The sequence below is a fragment of the Trichoplusia ni genome, chromosome 3 (assembly GCF_003590095.1).
Source record: "Trichoplusia ni isolate ovarian cell line Hi5 chromosome 3, tn1, whole genome shotgun sequence".
Classification (NCBI taxonomy): Eukaryota; Metazoa; Arthropoda; class Insecta; order Lepidoptera; family Noctuidae; genus Trichoplusia; species Trichoplusia ni.
Genome location: NC_039480.1, coordinates 3,587,373 through 3,614,827, shown reverse-complemented (window position 1 = coordinate 3,614,827; position 27,455 = coordinate 3,587,373). Strand labels below are relative to the sequence as shown.

General features: G+C 36.6%; 2 protein-coding genes and 2 non-coding genes across 10 annotated transcripts in view; 3 read left to right on the top strand and 1 right to left on the bottom strand.

Annotated features, from left to right (window-relative positions):
• LOC113508929 (oxysterol-binding protein-related protein 8) overlaps positions 1-14,487 on the bottom strand; it is a 60,252-nt gene extending 45,765 nt beyond the window's left edge. For 4 of the 7 annotated variants that reach the window (XM_026892115.1, XM_026892117.1, XM_026892116.1 and 1 more), the window contains exon 1: positions 14,089-14,486. In XM_026892115.1, coding sequence (XP_026747916.1) covers positions 14,089-14,122 — 34 coding nt within the window. In that variant the 5' untranslated portion in view covers positions 14,123-14,486. Of the gene's footprint in view, positions 1-14,088 lie in introns of all 7 variants that reach the window. The other 3 variants (XM_026892119.1, XM_026892120.1, XM_026892121.1) reach the window with 2 other exon arrangements.
• Positions 14,488-14,615: 128 nt separating this feature from the next.
• LOC113508930 (PR domain zinc finger protein 5-like) lies at positions 14,616-27,250 on the top strand. Its single transcript, XM_026892122.1, has 9 exons — positions 14,616-15,361; positions 15,942-16,051; positions 17,131-17,669; positions 18,709-18,914; positions 19,899-20,104; positions 20,778-20,903; positions 21,934-22,128; positions 25,882-26,095; positions 27,028-27,250. Exons 1-9 carry the CDS (start codon positions 15,266-15,268, stop codon positions 27,136-27,138), a joined length of 1,803 nt encoding a protein of 600 aa, XP_026747923.1. The 5' UTR covers positions 14,616-15,265; the 3' UTR covers positions 27,139-27,250.
• Positions 23,401-23,473, top strand: Trnak-uuu. The gene has a single exon. It is a non-coding gene; the product is annotated as a tRNA-Lys (tRNA).
• On the top strand, positions 25,339-25,411 carry Trnak-uuu. Its single transcript has one exon. It is a non-coding gene; the product is annotated as a tRNA-Lys (tRNA).
• Positions 27,251-27,455: the final 205 nt, after the last annotated feature.

The window sequence follows — 27,455 nt, the reverse complement described above, 5'->3', positions numbered from 1 at the left end:
CCCGATGACCATGCATTTACAACTATAAAAGACGACCTGGACCGATTTCGACAAAATTTGAATGTCACATTAAGGTGGTACCAGGAGAGCAGATAGCAATAGTTGATTAATGTGATACCAGAAGATCAAGATATCAGTATTTCATACTCCATTAAAATTTTGTCGAATCGTTCCAGCCTTTTTTATAGACGTTTAAAAACGTGGGTATTTAGAATTTTTTAATCTATTAATTTTCTGTACTCATATGCCCGCATATATACTGCAGGTAACGTTTGCCCCGATTTCTTCTACGTCTGATCATTAACCGAGCTAGTATAAAAGAGGTATTGCATATCGACTATAATATAAAACGTCTGTCTGGGCGGGGACCTTGACATTTCTGTAATTTTTGCTTCAAGGCTTAACTTATGTTTCCAGCTATGTTGTTAAATTATACCAGTCATAACCGCAAAGTTTTATCAGATTTTCAGCTAAAGTTTTTTTTTTTTTATCTAGCCCCTGTTACCCACTTCTAGGCAAAGGCATCCCCCATATCTTTCCACGATTCTCTATCCTGGGCCCCATTAAATAAATAATCTATACTTCTATACTAATATATAAAGCTGAAGAGTTTGTTTGTTTGTTTGAACGCGCTAATCTCAGGAACTACTGGTCCAAATTGAAAAAATATTTTTGTATTGAATAGACCATTCATCGAGGAAGGCTTTAGGCTTTAAACCATCACGCTGCGACTAATAGGAGCGAAGATACAATGCAAAATGTGATAAAAACAGGGCAGGTATAAATCATAACTTATATCTTCTATCCACGAGGACAAAGTCGCGGGCAACAGCAAGTTAGAACATATTGATGTTTATGTTTGTTACTCTTACACACAAAAACTAATGAACGGATATTGTTGCAATATGGTACAGAAAAATGGACTATCCTACTACTATTATAAAGGCGAAAGTTTGTAAGTATGGATGTATGGATGTTTTTACTCTTTCACGTAAAAACTTCTGAATGGATTTGAATGAAACTTTACCACAATATAGCTTATACATCAGAATAACACATAGGCTATAATTTTTGAGGTTTCTAATGTGAGGTCGTAAAAAAACACATTTTTTGCGCTTACATTGCAAACGCTGACTGAATCCTACAAGATAGATAGAAGGCAGATAGATAGATAGAAGGCAGGTATAAATTATAACTTATATCTTCTAACCACGCGGACGAAGTCGCGGGCAACAGCTAGTAGACATATATTTTATTCGATTTAAAAACAAGGTTTATTAAATGCTTTGGCGATAAGGCTTATCCACAATGGGAAACACGAGAACGATTGCTAGTAACAAATTAGTATAAGGATCTGACCTATACGATAACCTTTTTGGGTGACAAATAAATTTATCGGATAACCTACACGCATATAATTCTTTTTCTTAAGATAGATAGATAGAATATTCTTTATTGCACACCACATAGGTACAGGATTGGATACAAATAAATAAATAAATAGTTACATGGTGCCACAATGGGCGGTCTTATCGCTGAAAGCGATCTTTTACAGACAAACGTTGTCATCATCGGCCTAGCCTTTTCCCAAGTATGTTGGGGTCGGCTTCCAGTCCAACCGGTTTCAGCTAAGTACCAGTGTTTTACAAGGAGCGACTGCCTATCTGACCTCCTCAACCCAGTTACCTGGGCGACATGATACCCCTTGGTTAGACTGGCTGCCAGACTTCAGCTTCTGACTATCTGTAACGACTGTCAAAGATGTAGGAATAACAGCCGGGACCCACAATTTAACGTGCCTTCCGAAACACGGAGGAACTCGTTATGACAAAGATGGTCACCCATCCACGGACCAACTGCGTCAAGCATAGCTTAACCTGTGATCGAATCACTTATGCGGTTATAGCTTAGTTGTATGGACTAAATTCTGAAGAAGCAACATTTGTGCAGGTTGTCCGCGGAATACATAATGAAAATGATAAATTTGACTTTAGCTTATTTACACAAAATTCTGTGTGCCACGAGTATGAATTAAACAGCACCGGATATTACAAATAGATAAATAAAAACAGTACTGATATAAAATATCTTTATCACAGTTTTTCCTCGGATATATCGAATGTATTTTCCGAATGTTTTTCCTTAAATCGATATAATTTGAGGTGACGGCCTATTGTAACTAAAAGTATTAGATTAAAAGTACAACTATTCTAATAATAGGATTTGGTTCTTTGACAGTCGTTACAGGTAGTCAGAAGCTTGAAAAGTCTGACAACTAGTCTAACCAAGGGGTATCGTGTTGCCCAGCAACTGGGTTAAGGAGGTAAGATAGGCCGTCGCTCCTTGTAAAACACTGGTACTTGGCTGAAACAGGATAGACTGGAAGCCGACCCCAACATACTTGGGAAAAGGCTAGGCCGATGATGATGCTACCCATTAAACTGGGCTCTGGAGTTTAGATGGAATATACGCAACTCTTACAAGTAATATTATTAGAATCTACGCAAAAAGAGGGTGTTATAAGATTGACGTGTCTGCCTGTGACATCATAGCCCGGATCGGATTGAGCGTTTTCAATTTAAGTTTATTTTGTACTAGCTGTTGCCCGCGACTTCGTTCCCGTGGGTAGAAGAAAATATAAGTTATGATTTATCCTGTCCGTCCTGTTTTTTTTCACATTGTCCATTGTATCTTCGCTCCTATTAGTCGCAGCGTGATGGTTTATAGCCTAAAGCCTTCCTCGATGAATGGTCTATTCAACACAAAAAGATTTTTTCAATTTGGACCAGTAGTTCCTGAGATTAGCGCGTTCAAACAAACAAACAAACTCTTCAGCTTCATATATTAGTATAGATATAGATTAAAGGTGTCGCCCTCATACTTCCTCATTCTCCCTCATAGTCTCATAATTCTCATCAATGCATAGAATAGTTTTTTGTTTAATGCAATAGTATGCTACGAGATAATGAGCAGAAAGCTTGAAGGTGAATTAATGATGAGTGAGTGTTCTTAGACTTTTTTGATAAAATTCGGCAGATCTAATAAAAAGTTGTAGCCTATGGTAAATAGCCATTTGAAACTTTTTTTGTTTAATTTTTTTGAAAAAAAACGACTCAAGCATTAAGGAATTTAATCCTTGTGTCTTGGGTTTCACATACATTTAAGTCACATGCACAAAGACACCCAGACTCAGGACAAGCATTCGTGGATCACACGAATGCTTGTCCTACGAGATCGAACTAACACGTCGCGCTCAGTGGGTTTGGCGTGGTGACCTCAACCACGAGGGACACCGCGGGAGTTGTTTAAAAAAAAAAGTCGATTGAAAAACAACGTGTTATTATTTCATCGAAAAATTGATAAAACTAGTATTTTGTGTTGTAAATAATAAATGATACACGCTTATCAATGTTATAGTTAAGTGTTACGCTGGCATCGATATCATTCAATGATAACTTTGATATAAGGATAGCAAGTAATCGTTTTTGACAGATCAATCTATACTAATATATAAACCTGAAGAGTTTGTTTGTTTGAACGTGCTAATCTCAGGAACTACTGGTTCAAATTGAAAAAATATTTTTGTGTTCAATAGACCATTCATCGAGGAAGGTTTTAGGCTACATACCATCACGCTGCGACTAATAGGAGCGAAGAAAATATCATAACTTATATCTTCTAACCACGCGGACGAAGTCGCGGGCAACAGCTAGTTAGATAATATGACTTATTGAATATGGCGGTACGTTTGACCGGTAAACTTTTAGGAGAATATATTTAACAAACATAATATACAACACATACACAGTAATATTTATGTGGTATAAATATAAATTTAACATTAAACACATTATAAATGCATGTAAAGTTAATAATAAATTGCAAAAAGTAACGCCCGAACAGGGACTTGAACCCTGGACCCTTGGATTTAAAGTCCAATGCTCTACCGACTGAGCTATCCGGGCTTCAAGAGACCTACCCAAATATACAAAAGCGAGCGCAAGGGAATAAGTTACCACGACTAAGCCGCTGTGCGTGACGTGTCGCTGGTTCGAACCCCGCGTAGGACAAGCGATTTTGTGATCCACGAATGCTTGTTCCGAGATCTGGGTGTCTTTGTGCATGTGTATTAAAAAAACATAAATAAGTATGCTCTTCAGTTTTCTAATACTTATAATACAAGTTTCCCTTAGTTTGAAAATAGATGGCGTTGTGTGAAAGTTTTGCAATACTATTATTATATTCGCCTTAAGTTTTTTCACTTTTACGTAATTTAATATAATTTAAGAAAGCAAGTACTGTACGTGTGGTGTACGTGGCTAAGCTATAACCGCATAAGTGAATCGATCACAGATTAAGCTATGCTTGACGCGGTTGGTCCGTAGATGGGTGACCATCTTTGTCATAACGAGTTCCTCCGTGTTTCGGAAGGCACGTTAAATTGTGGGTCCCGGCTGTTATTATTACATCTTTGACAGTCGTTACAGGTAGTCAGAAGCCTGAAAAGTCTGACAATCAGTCTAACCAAGGGGTATTGTGTTGCCCAGGTAACTGGGTTGAGGAGGTCAGATAGTTTGTCGCTCTTTGTAAAACACTGGTACTTAGCTGAATCCGGTTAGACTGGTAGCCGACCCCAACATAGTTGGGAGAAGGCTGGGACGATGATGAAAGCAAGTACTGTACGTTTTCACATACATACCGAAGATCATACTATCAAATTCTTAGATAAATTGTGATCGATCACTTGATAAGACATTATCTTGATGTTATCTCGTCAAGTCAGATGATTATAACAGCTGTGAAGTTGATATATCTAGGTACTAGCTGATATTTAAAAACCGGTCACGTTTATAGGCTAAAAAAAAGAATATCGGTCATCCATCATATTTATAATGAGGATCGCGCACAAAAAGGCTAAAAACAATTATCAATTTTCTAAAAATAACGGTTACCCATCAAATTTATAACTGTAGCAAGGATAACTTTACCTCGATGTTCATTTAGATTATTCGTTTTTACACCCGCAACAGAATTATGTCATCTGTAAAAATTTCAGCTTTCTAGCCAAAAAAATTCATTTCTAGTTTATGAGTACTAGACAACTAACAAACACACATAATAAATTTCTAAATACAAATATCGATCACATCAGACAAACATTCATCCTGGGTGAGAATCGAACTCACGACCTCCGTTACAGCAATCAGGGCCACTAACCACTAGACCACTTAAACTGAAGGACGTGACCTTGGCTATGATTACGTAACTTGCGTCTAGCCAAGAGTATTATTCTGAAAAACAAAGGAATGAAACCATAGAAATTCGTATTGTCGAGTTAAATATAGACTATAATACAGATTTCAAAGTGATTCACGTAAGTTTTCGAAAGCCTGAGAATTTTAACACAATGTGTTTGGAAGAAAGAATATTCTGGTAAGCTAAACCTGAAAGACGAGGTATGGTAAAGGCTGCACCCAAACGCTTCTCTTACGCGACGAACGAAGCAGCACATCACCTTGGACGCCTTGGTAAGTGCGTGGGAATCCTCATGGACACTCCCTCGAGGGAGGGAACGGGTAGTGTCAGACTCTTACTGACTAAACCTGAACCGCCGTGCTACGTCATCCGCGTTTTCGTGTCGGTGTATGGCAATGCATTGCAATCCTTCATACGCAGACCGCGGGCTTCCACCGGCCGAGAGCGCCGAGAGCGTCGGCATCCTCGCCTCATATTGGGACCACATCCACAGCACCGAATGTGGCTCCTGCCGTGGGAGCAGCACGCCACCTGCATTGGATTTGTCTTAGGCTACGTGTTCACCAGAGATGTGCGAGGATACGTAGCGAGGGATGTGCTTGTAAAGAACAAATAGAATCGCTTCGTTCACCTCGCCTCGGTCAGCACAGCTCTGGTGGAAACTTAGCGGACATCCTAGCACGACCCATTAACATCGCACAACTTTAGTGAAAACGCAGCCAGAGACAAATCCAATGTAGGTGAGGTGCTGCTTCGATCCCCGCGCAGGACAAGCATTTGTGTGATCAACGAATGCTTGTCCTGAGTCTGGGTGTACTGTACATGTGACTTGAATGTCTGTGAGAAGTTTTAATAAAACAAAAACGGAAAGACTTTTTTCAGAATCACGTTAAAGAGCGCGCCTTGCCTCTGACCCGTCTTTGTCTCAAGTCATTCCTATTACCCAAAACCCAAAATAACACATTAACCTATATTAAATTTTAAAGAATGTAATCTGAGATCCATTTACGTTTCATAGATAACAACACACGTAATTTAATGATAAGATAATTAATTAATTAAGTTTTATAACTATGTTTTATTATCGCTTTAAACTGATATGTTGTAAAGTTGATAGTAGCATCCAGGAAGACTTTATTATTTTACTTTTTAGGGTCCCGTATGAAAAGGGCAAAACCGGAAATGTATGAGTACATACACCTAAAAAAAGGGTAACTTATGGAGTTTCTTGCCGGTTCTTCTCCATAAGAATGACACTTTGGAACCGTGCAACTAGAGTCATGATTGTAACGTTTTAAAAGTGCCTGAGAAATGGCTTATCTATGTATCTATCTATCTATACTATATAAAGCTGAAGAGTTTGTTTGTTTGTTTGAACGCGCTAATCTCAAGAACTACTGGTCCAAATTGAAAAATTGTTTTTGTGTTGAATAGACCATTCATCGAGGAAGGCTTTAGGCTATAAACCATCACGCTGCGACTAATGGGAGCGAAGATAGAATGGAAAATGAGAAAAAAACAGAGCAAGTATAAATCATAACTTATATCTTCTACCCTCGGGGACGAAGTCGCGGGCAACAGCTAGTTTGAAATAAAATGTAGCCTTGAACCTCCCTTAAAACCATTTTTTTTCAAGGTAAAAAGTAACCTATATCCTTTCTTAGGCTTTAGACTATATGTTTACCAAATTACATTACAATCGGTTGAGTAGTTTTGGCGTGAAAGCAAGACAGACAGAGATACTTTCGCATTTATAATATTAGCATGGAAATAAGAAAACTATTAAATGATGTAACGGTTTACTCACGCGTATTTATCGGGGTAGCCTGACTAGTTACGGACCCAACCGGAGTCCTTAATCATGACATGACATGAGAGTCCTTAGTCCTTACTCGTTCGACGAGTTCGACTCGCGATCCCGCCGCGTCTGCTCATGATTAAGGTCTCCGGTTGGGTCCGAAACTAGTCGGGCTACCCCGATAAATACGCGTGAGTAAACCGTTACATCATTTAATAATGAAACATTCTCACGACAGTTACTATCAAAATAAGAAAACTGACATAATTATGTCATTATAAGCCTGACATGACATGAGAATAATAAAAGGAGATTATAATAAACTAGAAATAGATCAAAGGGAATGTTTATAGAAAAAGTTATTGTCCAAAGTTGTTGTTTACACAAACAGTTTTACGTTCGTAACGGTATTGTTATAAGATTTAACTGTAAAGGTTATAAATATTTGCTCAATGTTTACGTAAAGCATGTTATCTTAATATACATGTACTTACACGGTGTTTTTTTAGTCGTCTTACAAAAGCAGCCCAGTTCATGTATCCGACGTAAAATACCCCTAGGCGCGATTTTTTTTTTATTATCAACTAAGATAATAAGTACGAAGAAAATTAAACAAGAGAAATCTGAAATATACTCTTAAAAATGATAAAATTGCCGCCGCCCGCGCCCCTCACCATTGTTACAAGGCTCGGACCGCACTCGCAACAGAGCTGTGTTTCTAAAAAACTACGCATTGCATTATAATATTGAATAAAAATTGCATTTTATTTTTTTTCAAATCTCATAAATACCTATTTTTTTGTCATGAACGTGTTCTAGTCATTGGATACATGAACTGGGCTGCTTTTGTAAGACGACTAAAAAATCACGGTGTATATAAATCTCGTGTCACAATGTTTGTCCTCAATGGACTCCTAAACCACTTAACCGATTATAATAAAATTCGCACACCATGTGCAGTTCGATCCAACTTGAGAGATAGGATAGTTTAAATCTCAAGGTATAGTCGCAATTTCTTATAACCACGCGGACGAAGTCGCGGGCAACAGCTAATTCTTTATTAAATTCCTTTTAAGGTTTATTTTTAATCCGCGAAAGAAAAAGAATGGTATTGAAGTAAGTCTGTCATAGACAGACAGTCTATGACATTTGCAAAAAGAGGGATGTTATAAGTTTGACGTGTCTTTGATAAAAAATCAGTAAAGCCATTTAAAACATGTGGGGGATGAAAATTGTAACCGTCGGGGGATTTTTCATTTATAGAGTAAAAACGGAATCCTATAACTGAGTTTCCGATGTATATGTGTACTTCTGTTACCAGGCGGTATCTCACGAACCGTGATAACTAGACAGTTCAATCATTTCATGATCAGTTTATGTACGTGTAATGTGTCATTAACGTTATAAAAATAATAATAAATATAAACCTGGTGGTTAAGCAACGGTGCCAGGGTTATAAATTTGATTGGAATTTTTTGCCTAATGGTTCTTTGCACATATCCCTCAGTGCCGTATCAAGATGATCTGGGATCGAACCTAAAAACCTTGTTACGATTCTAATCATTGTACCGTTATGCCAACACGGCATAGGGGTCAATTAGGCAATAATTACCTAAGTAGGTCAAAAAAACAAATCGATCTAACTCAATTCTTATTATCACGTTTTAATTGAATTACCACGTTTTCTGGTTATTCTCTATTGGTATGTACCATGCTAAACTACAACTGTGCAAGTTGAACGATCATAGGTTAAGATACGCTTGTTACGGTCAGTCCGTGTTTGAACCATCTATGTCATAACGAGTTCCTCCATGTTCCGGCTTTTATTTACACATCTTTGACAGTTGTTACAGTCAGTCAAAAACTAGGAAGGTTAACAACCAGTCTGATTAAGGGGTATCGTGTTGACTGTAACTGGGTTGAGGAGGTCAGATAGGCAGTCGCTCCTTGTAAAACACTGGTACTTAGTTGAATCCTGTTAGACTAGAAGCCGACTCCAACATAGTTGGTAAAAGGCTAGGATGATGATGGTGATGATTTATCAGCGATCATACAACACATAAACGACTTCGACCGCAATCGTTTACTCCCGAAACCACTGACTTAATTAGCTACGGTATTTTGACCGATGGACAGCAATTGTCTATTATGGCAGCTTTAATTTGTGTGACAGTGACACACAAATGACAGCTGTGTTGGTACACAACGTCACTGTGTATTTACAAGGGTTACATACACATGACGCCGTAAAAAGATGAGTTGAATTGAGTATACATAATGTCTTACTAATATTATAAACGCGAAAATTTGTGTGTATGGATGTTTGTTACTCTTTAACGCAAAAACCACTGAACGGATTTAGACGAAACTTTGTACACAGATAGTTTATAACCTAGATTAACACACAGAATAGTATTTATCTCGATTTTACGATTCCATGGGATCATATTCGACAATTTGAAGCGGGCGAAGCCGCAGAAAATACCTACTTATAGATAAAATTACAGAAAAAATTATAGTTCCCATCATAAAAAACATTAGTATTGGGTGGGATTCGAACCCACGACCTCCGATACAGCAGTGAGGGCCACCTACCCCTAGACCAACGGGGCCAGTTAAAACTAAATAAGTATAAACAGAGAAACATCTCTGAAAACGAGATAAATAATAAAACAATTTAGTTTATCTCATTCTCAGCGAATATCAAAGGCCTTGAACCAAGCCTTATCTCTTTGTGTTGAAATATAAAGTTGTTAGTGCTTATTTTAAAACAAAACATTACACATTACAACAAACGAATATTTAGATGAAACGAGAGACACTTATTTAACAACAGACTGCAAAAAAAATCTCTCTTCTCTCTGAAAAAATGATTCAGAAAGGAGGTTCTGAATTCATCCGATTTTTTTGTTTGTTACATCACATTTTATTTTTTCACTCAACGTGAAATAGCTGTCTTTTGGCTTAATAGTTTTTTTTATTAGAAGACGGTTGTGTGTTCCTGTTGGAAAAACAAAATTATTACAATTATATTTAAGGCTTTTCTGTCAGTCGTCCCTAAAGATGTCATGAAGCGGTATCTCCTGAACTGTTACCGCTAGATAGTTTTCATAATTCTTTTTACAAGAATAATAGATGACTAGCTGTGTTCGTCCGCGACGTTAAAAGATATAAGTTAGGAATTTTTGAACGGAAGCCCTCGAAGATGAATATTTTTCCCCGTTTTTGCCACATTTTCCATTGTATCTTTGCTCCTATTAGTTGCTGCGTATGAATGGTGTATTCAACACAAAAAGAATTTTTCAATTTGGACCAGTAGTTCCTGAGATTAGCGCGTTCAAACAAACAAACAAACAAACTCTTCAGCTTTATACATTAGTATAGATATAGATTTTGTTGATTTTTTTGAGTCAATCTTTTTTACTTTAGCTTGTTGTACGAAACCGCAGCAGCGTCTGATTCGTACTTGACAATTTTTTTATTTACTAGCATCTCAGCCCGCTAAAAATCGGAAATAATCTCACGGGAACATCAAACCGGAAGATTTTTTGCCAAAAACCAAATTTCGTTCAAATCCGTTCACTGATTCTTACGTTATAGTAACAAACATCAATACTTACAAACTTTCGCGTTTACAATAAATAAATGCGGACAACATCACATGCATTGTTCTGAACCCAAAGCAAGTTGCTGAAGCACTTGTGTTATGGAATCCAGATACAACGAAGGTACCACAAACACCCAGACCCGGGAAAATGTAGAAATGTGATTTTTTACATTGACCCGACCGGGGATCGAACCCGGGACCTCAGAGCTAGCGACACCTTGAAACCGGTGCGTACGCCACTCGACCACGGAGGTCGTCAAACAATATCAGTAGAATATTTAAAACTATCAAATCAGCTACCTACCATCGAATAATACCGAAGTCGGTGTCAAGCCCTAAAAACGAACCTCAATAAGGCTTCCCAATTACCCGACAACAAAAATGAGGAGGTTTTCAATTCGGTCGGCATATTTTTATACTTTTAATACATACTAGCTGACCCGTCAATCGTTTTTTCGCCTTATAAATTATTTCTAGTTTCTAGATAAATTCTAGTGTGGACAAAAACATTCCTCGATGAATGGTCTATTTAATACAAAAACATTTTTTCAATTGAACCAGTAGTTCTTGAGATTAGCGCGTTCAAATAAACAAACAAACTCTTCAGCTTTATATATTATAGTATAGAGTATAGAGGTATAAATATAGACAAAAACAAAAAACAAAAATTTTATTGTGAGCAACCCTTATCCCTTACGGGTATGAAAAATAGATGTTAGTCGTTCCTCAGACCTACTGAATACGCATATAAAATTTGGTAAAAATTGGTTAAGCCGTTTCGGAGGAGTACGGTAACTAACATCGTGACACGGAAATTTTATATATTAGAAGATGAACAATGTACAATGACGGACTTAACGCCAGAGGCATTCTCTACCAGTCAACCATGGGCTGACGTGGAGATAACAAATATGATTGCTAGTTGCAATATTTTGTTTAAGCATGTTCTAGGATGATGGGGCAGAAAAGTTCTGGAGTGGAGACCACGTACCACCAAGCGCAGCGTGGGACGGCCACCTGCCAGATGGACCGACGACCTGGTTAAAACCGCTGGGTTCCGTTGGATGCAGGTGGCAACGAACCGGTCGCGCTGGAGAAATTATGGAGAGGCCTACGTCCAGCAGTGGACTGCTATGGGCTGAGATGATGATGATGATGATGATGTTCTAGGATTATAATTTTACTGTCGGCAGTCTAATTTTAGACTTGGTTGTAAGTGCCCTGAAGGCAGTCTTTTATTTAACACGACACACAAAGCTTTTCGGAATTCTGTCGCGGGGGTTTCACAAACATTCAAGTCACATGCACAAAGACACCCAGACTCAGGACTCATTCGTGGATCACACAATAAGGGGATCGAACTCTCGACTCACGATTCGCGTGGTGGACAAAATTATCTCTACCAATATTATAAATGCGAAAGTAACTCTGTCTGTCTGTGTAAACCACTGAATTGATTTTAATGAAATTTAGTACAGAGATAGAGTTGAACTTGAGAAAGAACATAGGATAGTTTTTATCCCGGACTTTTGAAGAGTTCTCTTTGAAACGCGATATAACCGACCTCGACGCGGGCGAAAAGCTAGTTCAAAATAATCCTAGATTCATTCTAGTACTAAAACCGGACGGTACTAATCAGTAAGTTAATATCGTCAATTAATACGACCTTCCAATCTAAATGTAAGCGAAAATGTTTAATTAGTGCTACAGAATGTAGACCAAGAGTCTAGATGAGGAAATGGTACTTAAAGTATGCGTGTATCACTAATAGGAGTTGACGATCAACATTAGAAGCTGTGACCAGCATTGGGATTTTATATGCTGATGTTACATAGATAAAACACTTAAGCACTGTATTGCCCTTGGTCACGGCATCACGGGTGAACGGCTGGACTGATTCTGCTAATTATGCCAATGTCATGCCGGTTGAATTCAACTCAATTTTGAGGCACTTCCCGATAAGCTAGCAGGCTAAAACTTCAGGGTAGCTTTAAACTTGATGACAATGCAATTTGCAACTATAAAAACGGCTGGAACGATTTTGATAAAAATTGAATGAAGTGACATTTAAAATCTTGGGATTTCGATTTTTAAATCAATTAATTATCATATAATAAAAAGTAGGAGAATATCAACCTCAGGAGTAGAGTCATTGCTGTGGCTGAAATTAGTTTCTATATCATTATAATTTTATTTTTAGTATTATAAATAACATAGGTACCTAGAGATCAATATTCGACAACTAAAGACAGGTGTTTTTCAAGGTTTCCAATGTAACAATTATATTTTCATGTCTGTTCTTGAGACTGAGTTAGTTATGAAAATCAATAATACACACTTTTATATTATAAATGCTAAAGTGGTGTCTGTGTGTGTGCATATATTTGTTACCCCTTTATGCTTAAACGGGTGAACCAATTTCGAAGAAATTCGGTAAGGGGGTAGATGACACTTTAGATTTTTTTAATTTGGTTACTTTATCCAAGTTTGTTAAAGGAGGGTAATTTTTATACAGCTTTAAACAAAACCCAGTATTATTTTTTTGCTCTTCTTCAAAAAAATAATTAATTTTTCACCTTTTTCTTGTATGTTACAACCTGGTAAGTCTTGTCAGAGTTTTTAAACCACCCAATTCATGACAATAATAATGAGAATTAATATTTAGTGTAATGATGTTGTTGCCTAGTGTTTTTATTGCTAGTTATGACTTAATTAGTTTTAATTTATACTTATTTACTTATATTAATGTGTAGCTGTTTTTTATATAAACACATATTATTTTAAAAATATCAGACTGATATATTTCAGTGATTATTTGATTAAGTAATCTTTATTGATGGTTTATGTTAGTTTCAAATTGTGTTAATTTTATTTGCAGTACACTTATCTGACAAATGTTAACATAGTTCTCAAGCAAAGACTTCCAGATTGAATACCTTTTGAAAAGGTCTAAACCAATGGAGTATATATATGTAATTCATAATATAAGTGGTGAGGACGCATTGAAATGCATTAGTTACAGAACTAATATTGTTCATATGTAGAATTATTTAATATTTAATTAAATTATGTTAGTGTTTCAACAATTTTCAAAATTACATAAATAAATAATATATTCAAGACAAAACATATCATACAATATCAAGCTTAAAATTAAGGTTTTGAGACATCTATTACAATTTAATTACACACAAGGACATGAATTAAATCAAAACATATCACAAACAAACAATTAACAACGAGAAAAAATAATTTTAACTAAAGAGTATCCAATAAGAATCTTATTGTCTTTGACCTATAATTCCTTAGCCTAATTGAATTAAAAAAAAACACATGACATAATACCAGTTACAAATTTCAGTCCATTTTTTTACGATATAGAACACGTAAATAATAAAAGCGAATTTAAATTAAAATAAATACTTACAGTTTAGATCACTGATAACCCAGGAGCTGTTCATCAAATATATATGGAACAAGAAATGATTGTTTCCAATGCGGCGGCACACATTTTCACTCGATTAGCTAATAATCTCGACAATACAACGTCCGGGAATTCAATTGTCGCACGCACTTACAGAAGACGACGCAAACGACTAATTATATAGTCCTACACTATTTTCATATTATTATAATTCAACCGTTTTCAGACACCAAAATTAATTCCGATCACAAATATTGAAGACAAAACGATAGAACACAACACAACACTGTTTGTTGGGGAATACACAGTTTATTGCCCTAATTACAGAGTACTTATTGTTCGCAAGTGTGTTGAAACGATGTTATTTTTATTGAAATAATATGCTTCAAGGCACAAAAATTATCCTTTTTCTGATTCTGACGTGACGTGTGGAGATGCACCTTTTTAGTATTATAGTATGCGAAAGGTTTTAGTCGAATAGTTTGGTATGATTTTTTTTGAACATATGAGTTATTTAAAACTTGAATACTATTAAACTATTGACTACTACAAAACTATTAAAAGCTCGGATACTCATCATTAGGTTGGTCGAAACTAATCTATTTATGTTGAACAGTGAGGGGTAAATCGACTAAAAATAACGTATTGAACATGTTTGTCTCTAGCCAGGTTAAACCCTATTTTCAGAGACAAACAGAAGTAAATTAAGTATTGGCTGCGTTCTTTTAAAACCTCTAGTTAGCACGTGCTCTTTTTTAATTAATTGTAATGGTTGTAGCTAAATTGTCTTATCTTCGCTTGTACTAAGTAACATTTTTTTATAATCCAGATTTTTTATGAATATATACATAGGTGATGACCGTAACCTTCTTAAATTACAAGTCTACAGTTTGTATTAAATAGCAAGAGAGGTATTCCGAGGGAGAAAGCTTATCTGAAGACGACTTTAAATAAAACCAGTAATCAAATCAGCGGGTACTTGAAAAAAAATCACTTTATTATTATTTTCTGAATGCAGCTAAACAAACCATAGACTTTTTGGATATAGAATCAGGTGATCAATCAATTTTGATGGCTGTCATTAAAATTCGTCTACTGTCAACAGACTGTGTTTATCAAAATAGAAAACAAAAGATTAAAAAACTAATTTATTCATTTTTCATGAAGACATCAATGAAAAATGGCTTCATTCCTATGCTTTATTTGCCATAACACAGTGAACTCGGATACTAATGATGTTACGCGGGAAAAATACAGGGAAATCATTGGTGTTAACGTAAGATACTAATTTTGCTTTTTCTTATTGGTTTTATTGAATTTGTTCAATATAAACATTGATATCTGTAGTTACAAGAATAATCTTAATTGTGGCTTTGTGCATGACATATTTATTTGTTTTAAGTATCCGGACTTTGGCAGGGATGAAGATTTTTTGTATCTTTTTAAATAGTTTATATTTTGCTTATTCCGTAGGAATAAGTAAATTTAGTCTAATATGGTTTGAAAATTGTAAATAATGGGTAAAATCGGTAGTCCTTGTAATATTTTTATTTTTCCTATTACCCTACATAATATTTTGTTTATAGAATAGCAATGTTAAAGAGTAGTCAATGCAAAGAGAAAATAAAATAAAAAATGGTCTCTGTGTTAGACCATTTTTAAGGTACCATGCAATAAAAAAATACATTTTATTTTATAGATGAGTAATCACCAACCATATTTAAATAAAAACTTTATTCAAAGAAAAATAAAAATTAACTTACATACATGCCAATGCGCAACACATAAAAAGATATTCGACCACATATTTCAGACGGCCAACGCAACAACTTTATTCCTCTGTTTTTATATTCCAGTTATGTCCCGACTCCAACCTGTGTTACGTTTGCCAACACATGCTGAATAAACTCTGGTTATTTAAATCTGTATGTTATAAAAGAAGTTTGGAATATCCGGTATTGTTTAGGTAAGTTTCTGGTATTATTGACGGGCCTGTTGGTCTAGTGGTTAGTGAACCTGACTGCTATACCGGAGGTCATGGGTTCGATTCCCGCCCAGGACAAATCTTGTGTGATGAGCATGATCATTTGTTCTGGTGTCTGGGTGTAATTTATCTATAATATGTGTGTATTTAGAAATATGTAAGTAATTTTATCAGTTGTCTGGTTACCATAACACAAGCTCTGCTTAGCTTGGGATCAGATAACCGTGTGTGAGTTGTCCCAGGATTTAGTTATTTTTTATTATTATTATTATTTATTGTTAAATGAGCCCTGTACTAAGGTATTTTATCCATCTGCTGCGTTACAAAATTCAAGTCAAATAAAAATGTTATAAGTTTAGATAAGTGGTAAAAGCTTAGTGATTTTCTACTCGATTTTCAAGTCAAAGGCTGTTGGGTCGAATTTTGTGAATGTGCATATCAAAAAGCAATTATCACTTGTAAAATAAAAATGTAAAAATTTGTATGTGTGGATGGATGTATTTTTTTTATGGCAATCCGCTGTTCTTTACAACAATTTCTGCCAGTGTCATGTAGCGATAGCACATGGGTAATTTGTAATCATTTACTAAGACGGTTTCCTTTAATATTTTGTTTTTGTTACCTGAAACAACACAAATATAGGTGTTAGTTACTAGGATGTACATATGTTCCTCTCTCACGCAAAAACCATTTAATGGATTTAGACAAAACTTGGTACACAGATAGTTTATAACCAGTATTAACACATAGGATAGTTGCTATCTCGATTCTATGTTCCAGGCGGGCCCGCGGGTGACAGTTAGTCAACAATGATTTTCGCACGTTTTTATAAACTCACTTTCTTGTTTGTTTGTCGTCCCGGTTGGCTTTTTGCCACTCAATTTTGAGGCACTTCCGAATAAGCTAGCAGGCTGAAATTTTCAGTGTAGCTTCAAAACCTATGACAATGCTAATAATAAAACTATAGAAACTGACAAAGTCTTATTAAAATTGATATTTAAAAATGTATATTTTTTAAATCTATTATGTAATTATTTACCTTTTATACTTTTAAATTCCAGTGAAAAAGGCACAATAAATCTTCAAACCAATGAAATACAGACAATTATAATATGTCCCGAGGACACTTGTCTCCCTGACAACACCCACAGATACACGGACAACCAAGATTACAACATTAATAATGATTACTTAAAACTAGAACATGATCACAATGGAATGCAAGATTACTTCCAAAATGTAACCGTTCAAACTAAAGATCAAAACGAAGATCATTTTGAAAATGATCTTATCAACGAAATGAAACGCGACTCTGAAATTGAAAATGATCATTCTTGTGTTGATTTTGATAATGATAAGTTAGATGATGGTATTGTAAGTGATAAATTGGTCGGTAATCCTGAAAATGATTTTGAAAGTAATAAGCCTGCTGATCATTTTGAAAATGATCAAGTTGATGGCTTTGATTGCGGTGATGATGGTTTTGAATTTGAAGGGAATGGTGATGAAGTTAAAGATGATGTTAATTATGTGTGTTATGATGAAGAAAGAAGTGAATGTTTGACGGAAATTAAAAATGAGGAAGCCATTGATAAAAGTGGTGAGTTATCTGTAACTACTGTGTAATTTAAACAACTAAGCAATTTAATCTTTGTTTCGCGGAGGGCAGTGCCGTATTTTCCATAGGGCACTTTAGGCCGGTGCCTAGGGGCCCACTATGACCAGGGGCCCACCACTATGACTAGGGGCCCTTTTTTTAATAAAAAAATATATGAAACCACGGTAGAAGCCCACATTATTGACACTATGCATCTAAATAAAGCTCAATACATTTTTCGCTGAATGAAACTAACTTGAACCAAGGGAGGCCCCACTCCTTTGTTGCCTCGGGGCCCCTAGGCCCCTAGATCCTACCCTGGCGGAGGGTTTCACAAACATTCAAGTCGCATGCACAAGACACCCTCAGGACAAGCATTCGTGGATCACACAAACGCTTGTCCTACGCGAGGATCTAACCAACACGCGTAGTGGGTTTAAAGTGGCGACCTATATCACTCGGCTATCCGTACATTCAAAATATAACTATATACCTAAAGTATGTAATACTTACCTCGAAGTATTCGAAATGAGAAAAGTATGTGTGTGTTTGTGAAGCCGTATCTTAGGAACAGTGATAGTTAGACAAATTTTAAGGACGATGTATGTCTTTTGCCGCTTTAACAACAAATACTTAAAAACCACATTATATCTATACTAATATAGCTGAAGAGTTTGTTTGTTTGTTTGAACGCGCTAATCGCCGGAACTACTGGTCCAAATCGAAAAATTATTTTTGTTTTGAATAGACCATTCATTGAGGAAGGCTTTAGGCTATAAACCATCACGCTGCGACTAACAGGAGCGAAGATACAATGGAAAATGTGGAAAAAAACAGGGCAGGTATAAATCATAACTTATATCTTCTACCCACGGGGACGAAGTCGCGGGCAACAGCTAGTTTTAAATACTTAAAAATGTATTCATACGGTTATTTCCGAGTTTTCTATTGATAATGACAAAGGACCCTTTTAGCTTGAATCCGACTTGCACTAACCCCAATTTTCCTACTATATTCATAACACCATTTCCAAAAATTCCAGATACAACAAAAAAGAAATCAAAATCGAAGAAGAACAAAAACAAAGAATTTGAGAAGATAGTACTGACAGCAGAAGAGCAGAAAGCAGAGTTAGAAACGCAGAGAAGGAGCAAGAAGTACGTAGAAGCAGAGTTCAAGTGCTATAGCTGTGCCCTAGGGTTCCTATTTAAGGACACTTACCAAGCACACATGATGAGGCATGAAGAGGTCAGTATATTCAATACAGTAGGGTCAAATTGTTGGTCCGTAGATGGGTGACCATCTACGTCATAACGAGTTCCTCCGTGTTTCGGAAGGCACGTTAAATTGTGGCTACCGGCTGTTATTTGAACATCTTTGATAGTAGTAACAGGTAGTCAGAAGCTAGAAATTCTGACAACCAGTCTAACTAAGAGGTATCGGGTTGTCTGTAACTGGGTTGAGGAGGTCAGATAGGCAGTTGCTCCTTGTAAAACACTGGTACTTAGCTGAATGCGGTTAGACTGGAAGCCGATCCCAGCATAGTTGGGGAAAGGCTAGGCCGAAAATGAGATTTTTTAGAGCCTGAGTAAGGTCATAGGCTACTTTTTAACTGAAAAAAGGAGTTTTTAGGGGGTGATGGTTCGATATGTAGGAGGCTGGCCTATGGGCATCATGATTTTAGCGAGAAATTAACAAAAATGGTAACCATAGCAACTGTCACAGTGCCATTGTTATAGTCATAACATTTTGAAGTTGCGACTGAGATCATTATTGTTGAGTATAGTAAGGCCAATGAGACGAGATAAAAAACGTAAACAAACGGACCGTTACTGAATTACATCGCGAGGGATTATTATCACCGTCCTTGTCACTCGTACGCGCATGAGGCGTGAGTTGGTCGATGACAGCTGTCGTTATGTGTTTCGTGATACAAGAAAGCAGGCAGTACGGCAGTTGTCAACATTTTGGTCCGCCATGTTGCGAACAAGTTCATTCCCTTCTTATTCAAATAAAAATGTTATGAACCCCTGAAAATTTGTTTACATTCTTTACCTCGTCTCGTTGGCCTATAGAATACCTACAGGCAAAATGACTAAATAGTAAATTTATGAATTTTGCCTGTAGGTATTGCTATCATTGATTATAAGAATTTCCAGTTTTAACGCAGGTAACACGGGGGCGTAGCTAGTTTAAAAATAAAATATTATATTAATATTTTCAATTTTGTAGTCCAACGGCGAGTACCTCTGCCGCCTATGTTCCCTCCGCTTCGCGACTCGCGCCGTGTTGCGCTCTCACAGCGCGCAGCACTCCGTCCTGTACCGCTGCCGCACCTGCAGCCAGGTCATGAGGATCCGCCAGACACACACGCACTCACGACACTGCCAGAACAAGGTGTCGGAGGCTACTTGCCATTTGTGTGGCAGGGTGTTTCAGTGAGTGTATTTTTTATTACTCATTTATTTATTATTATAGAAAATGGATACAATATTTTTATAAAACAATCTCCCACAAAACCGGTTTAGCGGTTTGACAAAATGTTTTAATATCACAAGTTGTATACATCGCCATCTATCCAGTAGTTCCTGAGATTAGCACGTTGAAACAAACAAACAAACTCTTCAGCTTTATATATTAGTATAGATATGTATAACATTCGCGTTAGCCTAAGAAATCACTATGCAACTCTTACTCCCCTGTAACACAGTCAGTATCAGCTACTTCTACACCAAAACTATCCAAATAGGTCCAGCCTTTTGATCGAAAACAAGTAACAAACACACCCACATTCTCATCTATGCTAATATATAAAGCTGAGTTTGTTTGTGTGTTTGAACGCGCTAATCTCAGGAACTACTAGTTCGAATTGAAAAAAACTTTTTGTATTGAATAGACCATTCATTGAGGTAGGTTTTAGGATATAAATTATCACGCTACGACTAATAGGAGCGAAGATACAATGGAACATGTGGCAAAAACGGGGGAAAATATTAATCTTCGAGGGCTTCCGTTCAAAAATTCCTAACTTATATCTTCTAACCACGCGGACGAAGTCGCGGGCAACAGCTAGTTGATAATATAAGTATGGATTGTTATTTTCATTTTCAGGGACGGTCGTGGTCTACAGCAACATCTCAAACGGTTTCACATGACGAAAACGAGTAACAGGACTTATTCGTGCAACATCTGTGGACAGACGTATTCCAATCAGGCAGCAGTCAGAACACATATGATGTAAGTGATGTAAAGATCATCATCATCATTCCCCTGCCCTTATCCCAATTATTTTATTTGTTGTCGGCGCAACATGTCATCTTCTTCCATACCTTCCTATCGGCCGTCATCTCACAAGAAACACTCTTTGCAGCCATATCGTCTCACACAATCCATCCATCGTTTCTTTGGTCGTCCTCTTCCCCTATATCCATCCACATCCATGCTTAACGCCTTCCTTACCACATGATTTTCATTCCTCCGCATAACATGCCCATACCATGACAGCCGGTTACCACGTAGTTTCTCTGTAACCGGTGCCACTTTCAAAATTCCCCTTATATACTCATTTCTTACTCTATTCGCATCACGTAGAGTGGACCAATGCTATGAATATTCGAAGACCTCGGGGGTCGAGTGGCGTACACACCGGTTTCAAGGTGTCGCTAACTCTGAGGTCCCGGGTTCGATCCCCGGTCGGGTCAATGTAAAAAATCACATTTCTACATTGTCTCGGGTCTGGGTGTTTGTGGTACCTTCGTTGTATCGGAATTCCATAACACAAGTCCTTTAGCAACTTACTTTGGGTTCAAAACAATGTATGTGATGTTGTCCGCATTTATTATTATTATTTAAGATTTGTGACGAATGAATGAAAATAATAGATTAAAAGCACAAAAATAAAACTTTTAATGTCACTCCATTAATTTTATTGAAAATCAGTCCAGCCGTTTTTATAGTTGTAAATTGCATTGTCATCGGGTTTGAAGCTACCCTGAAAATATCAGTCTGCTAGCTTATAGGGAAGTGCCTCAAAAAAAAAAAAAAAAACTCAAAATTGAGTTACAAAAATCCAATCGGAACGACAAACAAACAAGAAAAGTGAGTGTATAAAAATATGGGAAAAAAATGGTTGGCTTTTGACCAAGAAATTACAGAATACCTACAAATTTATTCACTATATATCACACAACGAAATCATTTTTCATTTACATATTTAAACAGAACCCTTTATACTAGCCCGTCTCTCACAAGTCTGTTTCCATTTCAGAAAACACATCCATCGTAAGTTCTCGTGCGACCAATGCCCCTCAACGTTCAGCAGTCCTTACACTCTGACACAGCACAAGAAGAAGCACAGCATAGAACAGAAGGAACACATGTGTACCACTTGCGGTATAGCATATTCTAGCAGGAAGAGTCTTCTGGCGCATAAGAGGAATTCTATAAACCATCAGAAGAGACCGTGAGTAATATTCTACATTAGGGATGATGACATGTTTTTTTCCAGTGTCCGTCTTGTAGTTTTTTGTATAATAATGGATACGTATTTTTTAATTTGTCCCGCAAACATAAATTGACCAAATTACAATGAGTGAAACTTACGCGTAACGTCACGATTGAGTATAAATTTTACTCTATCGTTACGTCACAAGCCTCCTCTCCTAAACTTTAAAGCGGTTAATCTTTGTCAATTCTAGTTTTACTGAAAAAAGGAAAAAATACGTGTCTCATACTTTTCAATTATCTAACTGAGGGACTAATGAGATTTTTTCTTTTTATACCCAGTCATCATCCCTATTTCACTGTGTATTCCAACTGTGCCTAGAGTGGTTAACACTTGTCTCTGTGAGTTTTGTTTCCGACTGGCCGTGGATAAAACCATTGTTTAACTTTTTCTAAGGTCTGATGCTTAACAAACGGAATTAAATGTGCAGTGGAATGCCCAAAGCATCAGGCCAACAAAGCTAGTAATTATATTTAATTTGAATTTTCAAAAATATTTGTATAAATCATCAGGGTGACATTTTCTGCACAGAAAAAAAACCAGTAAATTAAAAAAGATTTAAAAAATCTTTCACACAACGCCATCTAGTGTCAAACTAAGCAAAGCTTGTGTAATGAGTACTAGGCAACTGAAAAACATACTTATATATTACTAAATACATACATAATATAGATAAATTACACCCAGACACAGAAAAAATGATCATCCTCATCACAGAAACATTATTAACACTAGCCCAACAGTCAAGTGTGTTTTAACTCATTATATTGCATGGCGCCATCTAAGGGTAAATTTTGAAAGTATTTTTTCATCAAATATAAGTGCTGGGCCACTTTTTTTGGACCCAACCGGATCCTTAAAAACTGATCCTTGATCAGTGTCAAGGATCAGAAAAAGGTCGTTTTGTCATACAAATGAATTGAAAGTGGGTGTATGAAAAATAGACGTCCGATTCTCATACTCACACAAAATTACATGAGAATCGGTCGAGCCTTTTCGAAGGAGTTCAATTTCGTACACCATAACAACAAATTTTATATATTAGATTTTACTTATTGTAAATAATGCGACCGCGCTGAGGAATTCAATCCTTATGTCACGGGTTTCACAAAGACACCCAGACTCAGGACAAGCATTCGTGGATCACACAAATGCATGTCCTACGCGGGGATCGAACTAACACGTCCCGCCCTGGCGCTGTGTTTTGTATATTTGGGTAGCTCTCTCGAAGCCCGGATAGCTCAGTCGGTAGAGCATTGGACTTTTAATCCAAGGGTCCAGGGTTCAAGTCCCTGTTCGGGCGTTTTCTTTTTGGTATTTATAATTAACTTTTAAATCTGTTAATTATTACTTTTCAAAGATTATTTTTAGATCATAATTTATTACACAATATTATTATCAAAAAGCGATGCTTTTGAGTATTTGTTTCTATGTACGTTTGTTACCTCTCGTCCCGCAAAAGGCTTAACCAATTTCGATGAAATTTGGTATAGACGTAGCGGACGCCATGGGCAGGCTACTTGTTATCCAACTGTTTTTTATGTTTTTTCCGCTATAACGTATTAGAGCCATAATATAGACTGTAGATAACTATTAAAAATACGCAAAACCCCTTCAAAGTCATCTGACGCTATTAATTATCTTTATAATAGGTTGCATTGATTTCAATTTACTTCAAAATGATTATTGAAAAGAGTAATTATTATTTTTTTGTATCTTATAACTAGCTGTTGCCCGCGACTTCGTCCTCGTACATAGAAAATATAAGTATTGTATCTACGCTCCTATTAGTCGCAGCGTGATGGTTTATAGCCTAAAGCCCTCCTCGATGAATGGTCTATTCAACACAAAAAGAATTTTTCAATTTGGACCAGTAGTTCCTGAGATTAGCGCGTTCAAACAAACAAACAAACTCTTCAGCTTTATATATTAGTATAGCTATAGATTGAAATATTGGATATTTATCTTTCCCACGTATTTATACACTCACTTTCTTGTGTTTTTTTAAACGACTCTCGCACTAATTAATTAAATCCTTGTCTTGCGAGGGGTTTTACAAACATATAAGTCACATGTACAGTACACCCAGACTCTGGACAAGCATTCGTGGATCACACAAATGCTTGCCCTACGAGATCGAACTAACACGTCGCGCTCAGTGGGTCTGGCGTGGCGACCTCAACCACTCGGCTATCCGTGCAGTCAATTTGTTTGTCGTTCCGTTTGGATTTTCCTTCTTTACGCAATGCTTTCTTTCTCTTATATCCCCTAGCTAACTTCCCTTCGCCTCATCCGATCACACTTTTCATAAGGATTACGTCACGCTTTCGCCAGCTTACTAAGTCAAGCGCGCGTAGATTCACTTCGATAATTTTCACAGTCTATACACCGTGATTTTTTAGTCGTCTTACAAAAACAGCCCAGTTCATGTATCCAATGCTAGTCATTTGTTCATGTCAGTCACACGTTCATGATAAAAAAATAGGTATTTATGAGATTTGAATAAACTTAAAATGCAATTTTTATTCAATATTATGATGCAATTCGTAGTTTTTTAGAAACACAGCTCTGTTGCGAGCGCGGTCCGAGCCTTGTAACAATGGTGAGGGGCGCGGGCGGCGGCGTTTTTATCATTTTTAAGAGTATATTTCAGATTTATCTTGTTTAATTTTCCTTCATACTTATTATCTTAGTTGATGATAAAAAAATAATAATCGTGCCTAGGGGTATTTTACGTCGGATACATGAACTGGGCTGCTTTTGTAAGACGACTAAAAAATCACCGTGTATTATAATATAGTATAATAATATTCCACAATTTGCGCACAACGCTATCTAGTCTCAAACTAAGCAAAGCTTGTATTTTAAGTACTAGATAATTGATAAACATACTTATATATTTTTAAATACATACAAAATATTGATAAATTACACCCAGACACAGAAGAAAAATGATCGTGCTGGTGGGAATCGAACTCACGACCTCTGGCATAGCAGTCAGGGCCACAAATCACTATAACAACAGGCCATTGGCCCTATGAATGTTTATATTTTTTCTTATTAATAATATATTATTAATTATTATAATTTGAAGAACTGTGATACTAATAGGTCAAATATCTATATTATACATGTATTGCAAAATGTATTTTCGAGCCTACTTACAAGGCCCGGATAGCTCAGTCGGTAGAGCATTGGACTTTTAATCCAAGGGTCCAGGGTTCAAGTCCCTGTTCGGGCGGTTACTTTTTGCATGTTTATTTGTAACGATTCCCAATTATTATTGAAGTAACTATTAGGTGGAGGAGTTATTAATATAGTTAGGTTACTTTTAATGTATTTAATTAGCTTATTGAGACTATCCATTCAATAACTGCCAAATAAAATTAGAGAAGTCACTAAAATAAACATATTTATTAATAAATTAAAAAGATTCCTAGTATTAAAGGCATATTATACTGTAAAGGTGTTTCTGGATGATAAAACAATTGTAAATTTAAATCACCCTGCTTAAACAAACCATAATAAAAGTAACAACTATTATTAATATTATACAATTATTATTTATAGCAATATTAACCTATCTGACCTCCTCAACCCAGTTACCTGGGCAACACAACATTAAAAAATACATACAACTATAAATAATTTAGGTAAAACAACGTTTGCTGGGTCAGCTAGTATAACTATAATCATTCTTATCCCCTACAGCCACGAGTGCCCTGTCTGCAGCCGGGCCTGCCCCAACGCGCGCTCGCTCAGCTCTCACGTGGCCAGCGTGCACTCCTCCAGCAAGGACTACAAGTGTCCCTCCTGCGACGCCAGGTACTCCAACCGCAAGTCTCTGGTCAGACACACTCGGTCACACGACACACCGCCTGTCGTCAAACCAGCTGTGTGCCATCTCTGTGGGAATACTTTTAAGGTAATAATTATATGTTAACATAAAATATCCATACTTTATATTATAAATGCTAAAGTATTTGTATCTGTCAAAACTACTGACGACGACCTCCGTGGTCGAGTGGCGTACGCACCGGTTTCAAGGTGTCGCTAGCTCTGAGGTCCCGGGATCGATCCCCGGTCGGGTCAATGTAAAAATTCACATTTTCTACGTTGTCTCGGGTCTGGGTGTTTGTGGTACCTTCGTTGTATCTGAATTCCATAACACAAGTGCTTTAGCAACTTACTTTGGGTTCAGAACAATGTATGTGATGTTGTCCGCATTTATTTATTTACTGAACCGATTGCAACCAAATATGTTAAACGGATAGTCTAGAGCCTGAGAAAGGACATATGCTACGTGTCAAAGCAAAAATTGTAGCCATAACTGACAGAATGCTGTTGTTATTGTCATTACCTGTCAACAACACAAGAGCACAGCTAATATAATAATACTAGCTGTTGCCCGCGACTTCGTCCCCGTGGGTAGAAGATATAAGTTATGATTTAGGTATACCTGCCCGGGTTTTTTCACATTTTCTATTGTATCTTAGCTCCTATTAGTCGCAGCGTGATGGTTTACAGCCTAAAACCTACCTCGATGAATGGTCTATTAAACACAAAAAGAATTTTTCAATTTGAACCAGTAGGCCCTGAGATTAGCGCGTTCAAACAAACAAACTCTTCCGCTTTATATATTGGTATACATGATGTCTTTCTGTTGCTATGATAAGAATAATGACATTGAGGTTAAATAAAGATTGGTACTCTAAAAGGTACAGTCATAATTTGATGATGATTTTCGTTTTTCTTTCAATTTCGTATTTTTTAACCAAATTGTTCGGAACCCTCTGCTTAGCGAGTCCAAGACGTACTTGACTGGTTTTATTTAATCATTGCTTTTTATTGTTTCAGGGCAAAAGCAAATTGAACCGCCATCTTAAAGAAGTCTGTGAAAAAGACAAATTAGAAGAAGAACTATCATTATATTATAATCAACAGAATCCTATAGAAAATACTATTTAAGTTAGCTTCAAAACGTCACTTAAAACTAACAATTGTATTGTGCAAACTTATTCCGTAAAAAAAAATTGTTTAAGAAGGTTATTAAAGAACTAGCTTTTCGCCCGCGTCGATGTCGGTTATATCGCGTTTCCAAGAGAACTCTTCAAAAGTCCGGGATAAAAAACTATCCTATGTTCTTTCTCAAGTTCAACTCTATCTCTGTACCGAGTTTCATTAAAATCAGTTCAGTGGTTTAGACGTGAAATCGTAACAGACAGACAGACAGAGTTACTGTCGCATTTATAATATTAGTAGGGATACTATAATTTCGGCGGGAA

Coding starts and splice junctions, on each gene's coding strand:
- LOC113508930 (XM_026892122.1), top strand. CDS start 15,266: ATGGCTTCATTCCTATGCTTTATTTGCCATAACACAGTGAACTCGGAT. Junction 16,052..17,130: donor GAATATCCGGTATTGTTTAG/GTAAGTTTCTGG, acceptor TTTAAATTCCAG/TGAAAAAGGCACAATAAATC. Junction 20,105..20,777: donor TTGTGTGGCAGGGTGTTTCA/GTGAGTGTATTT, acceptor TTTCATTTTCAG/GGACGGTCGTGGTCTACAGC.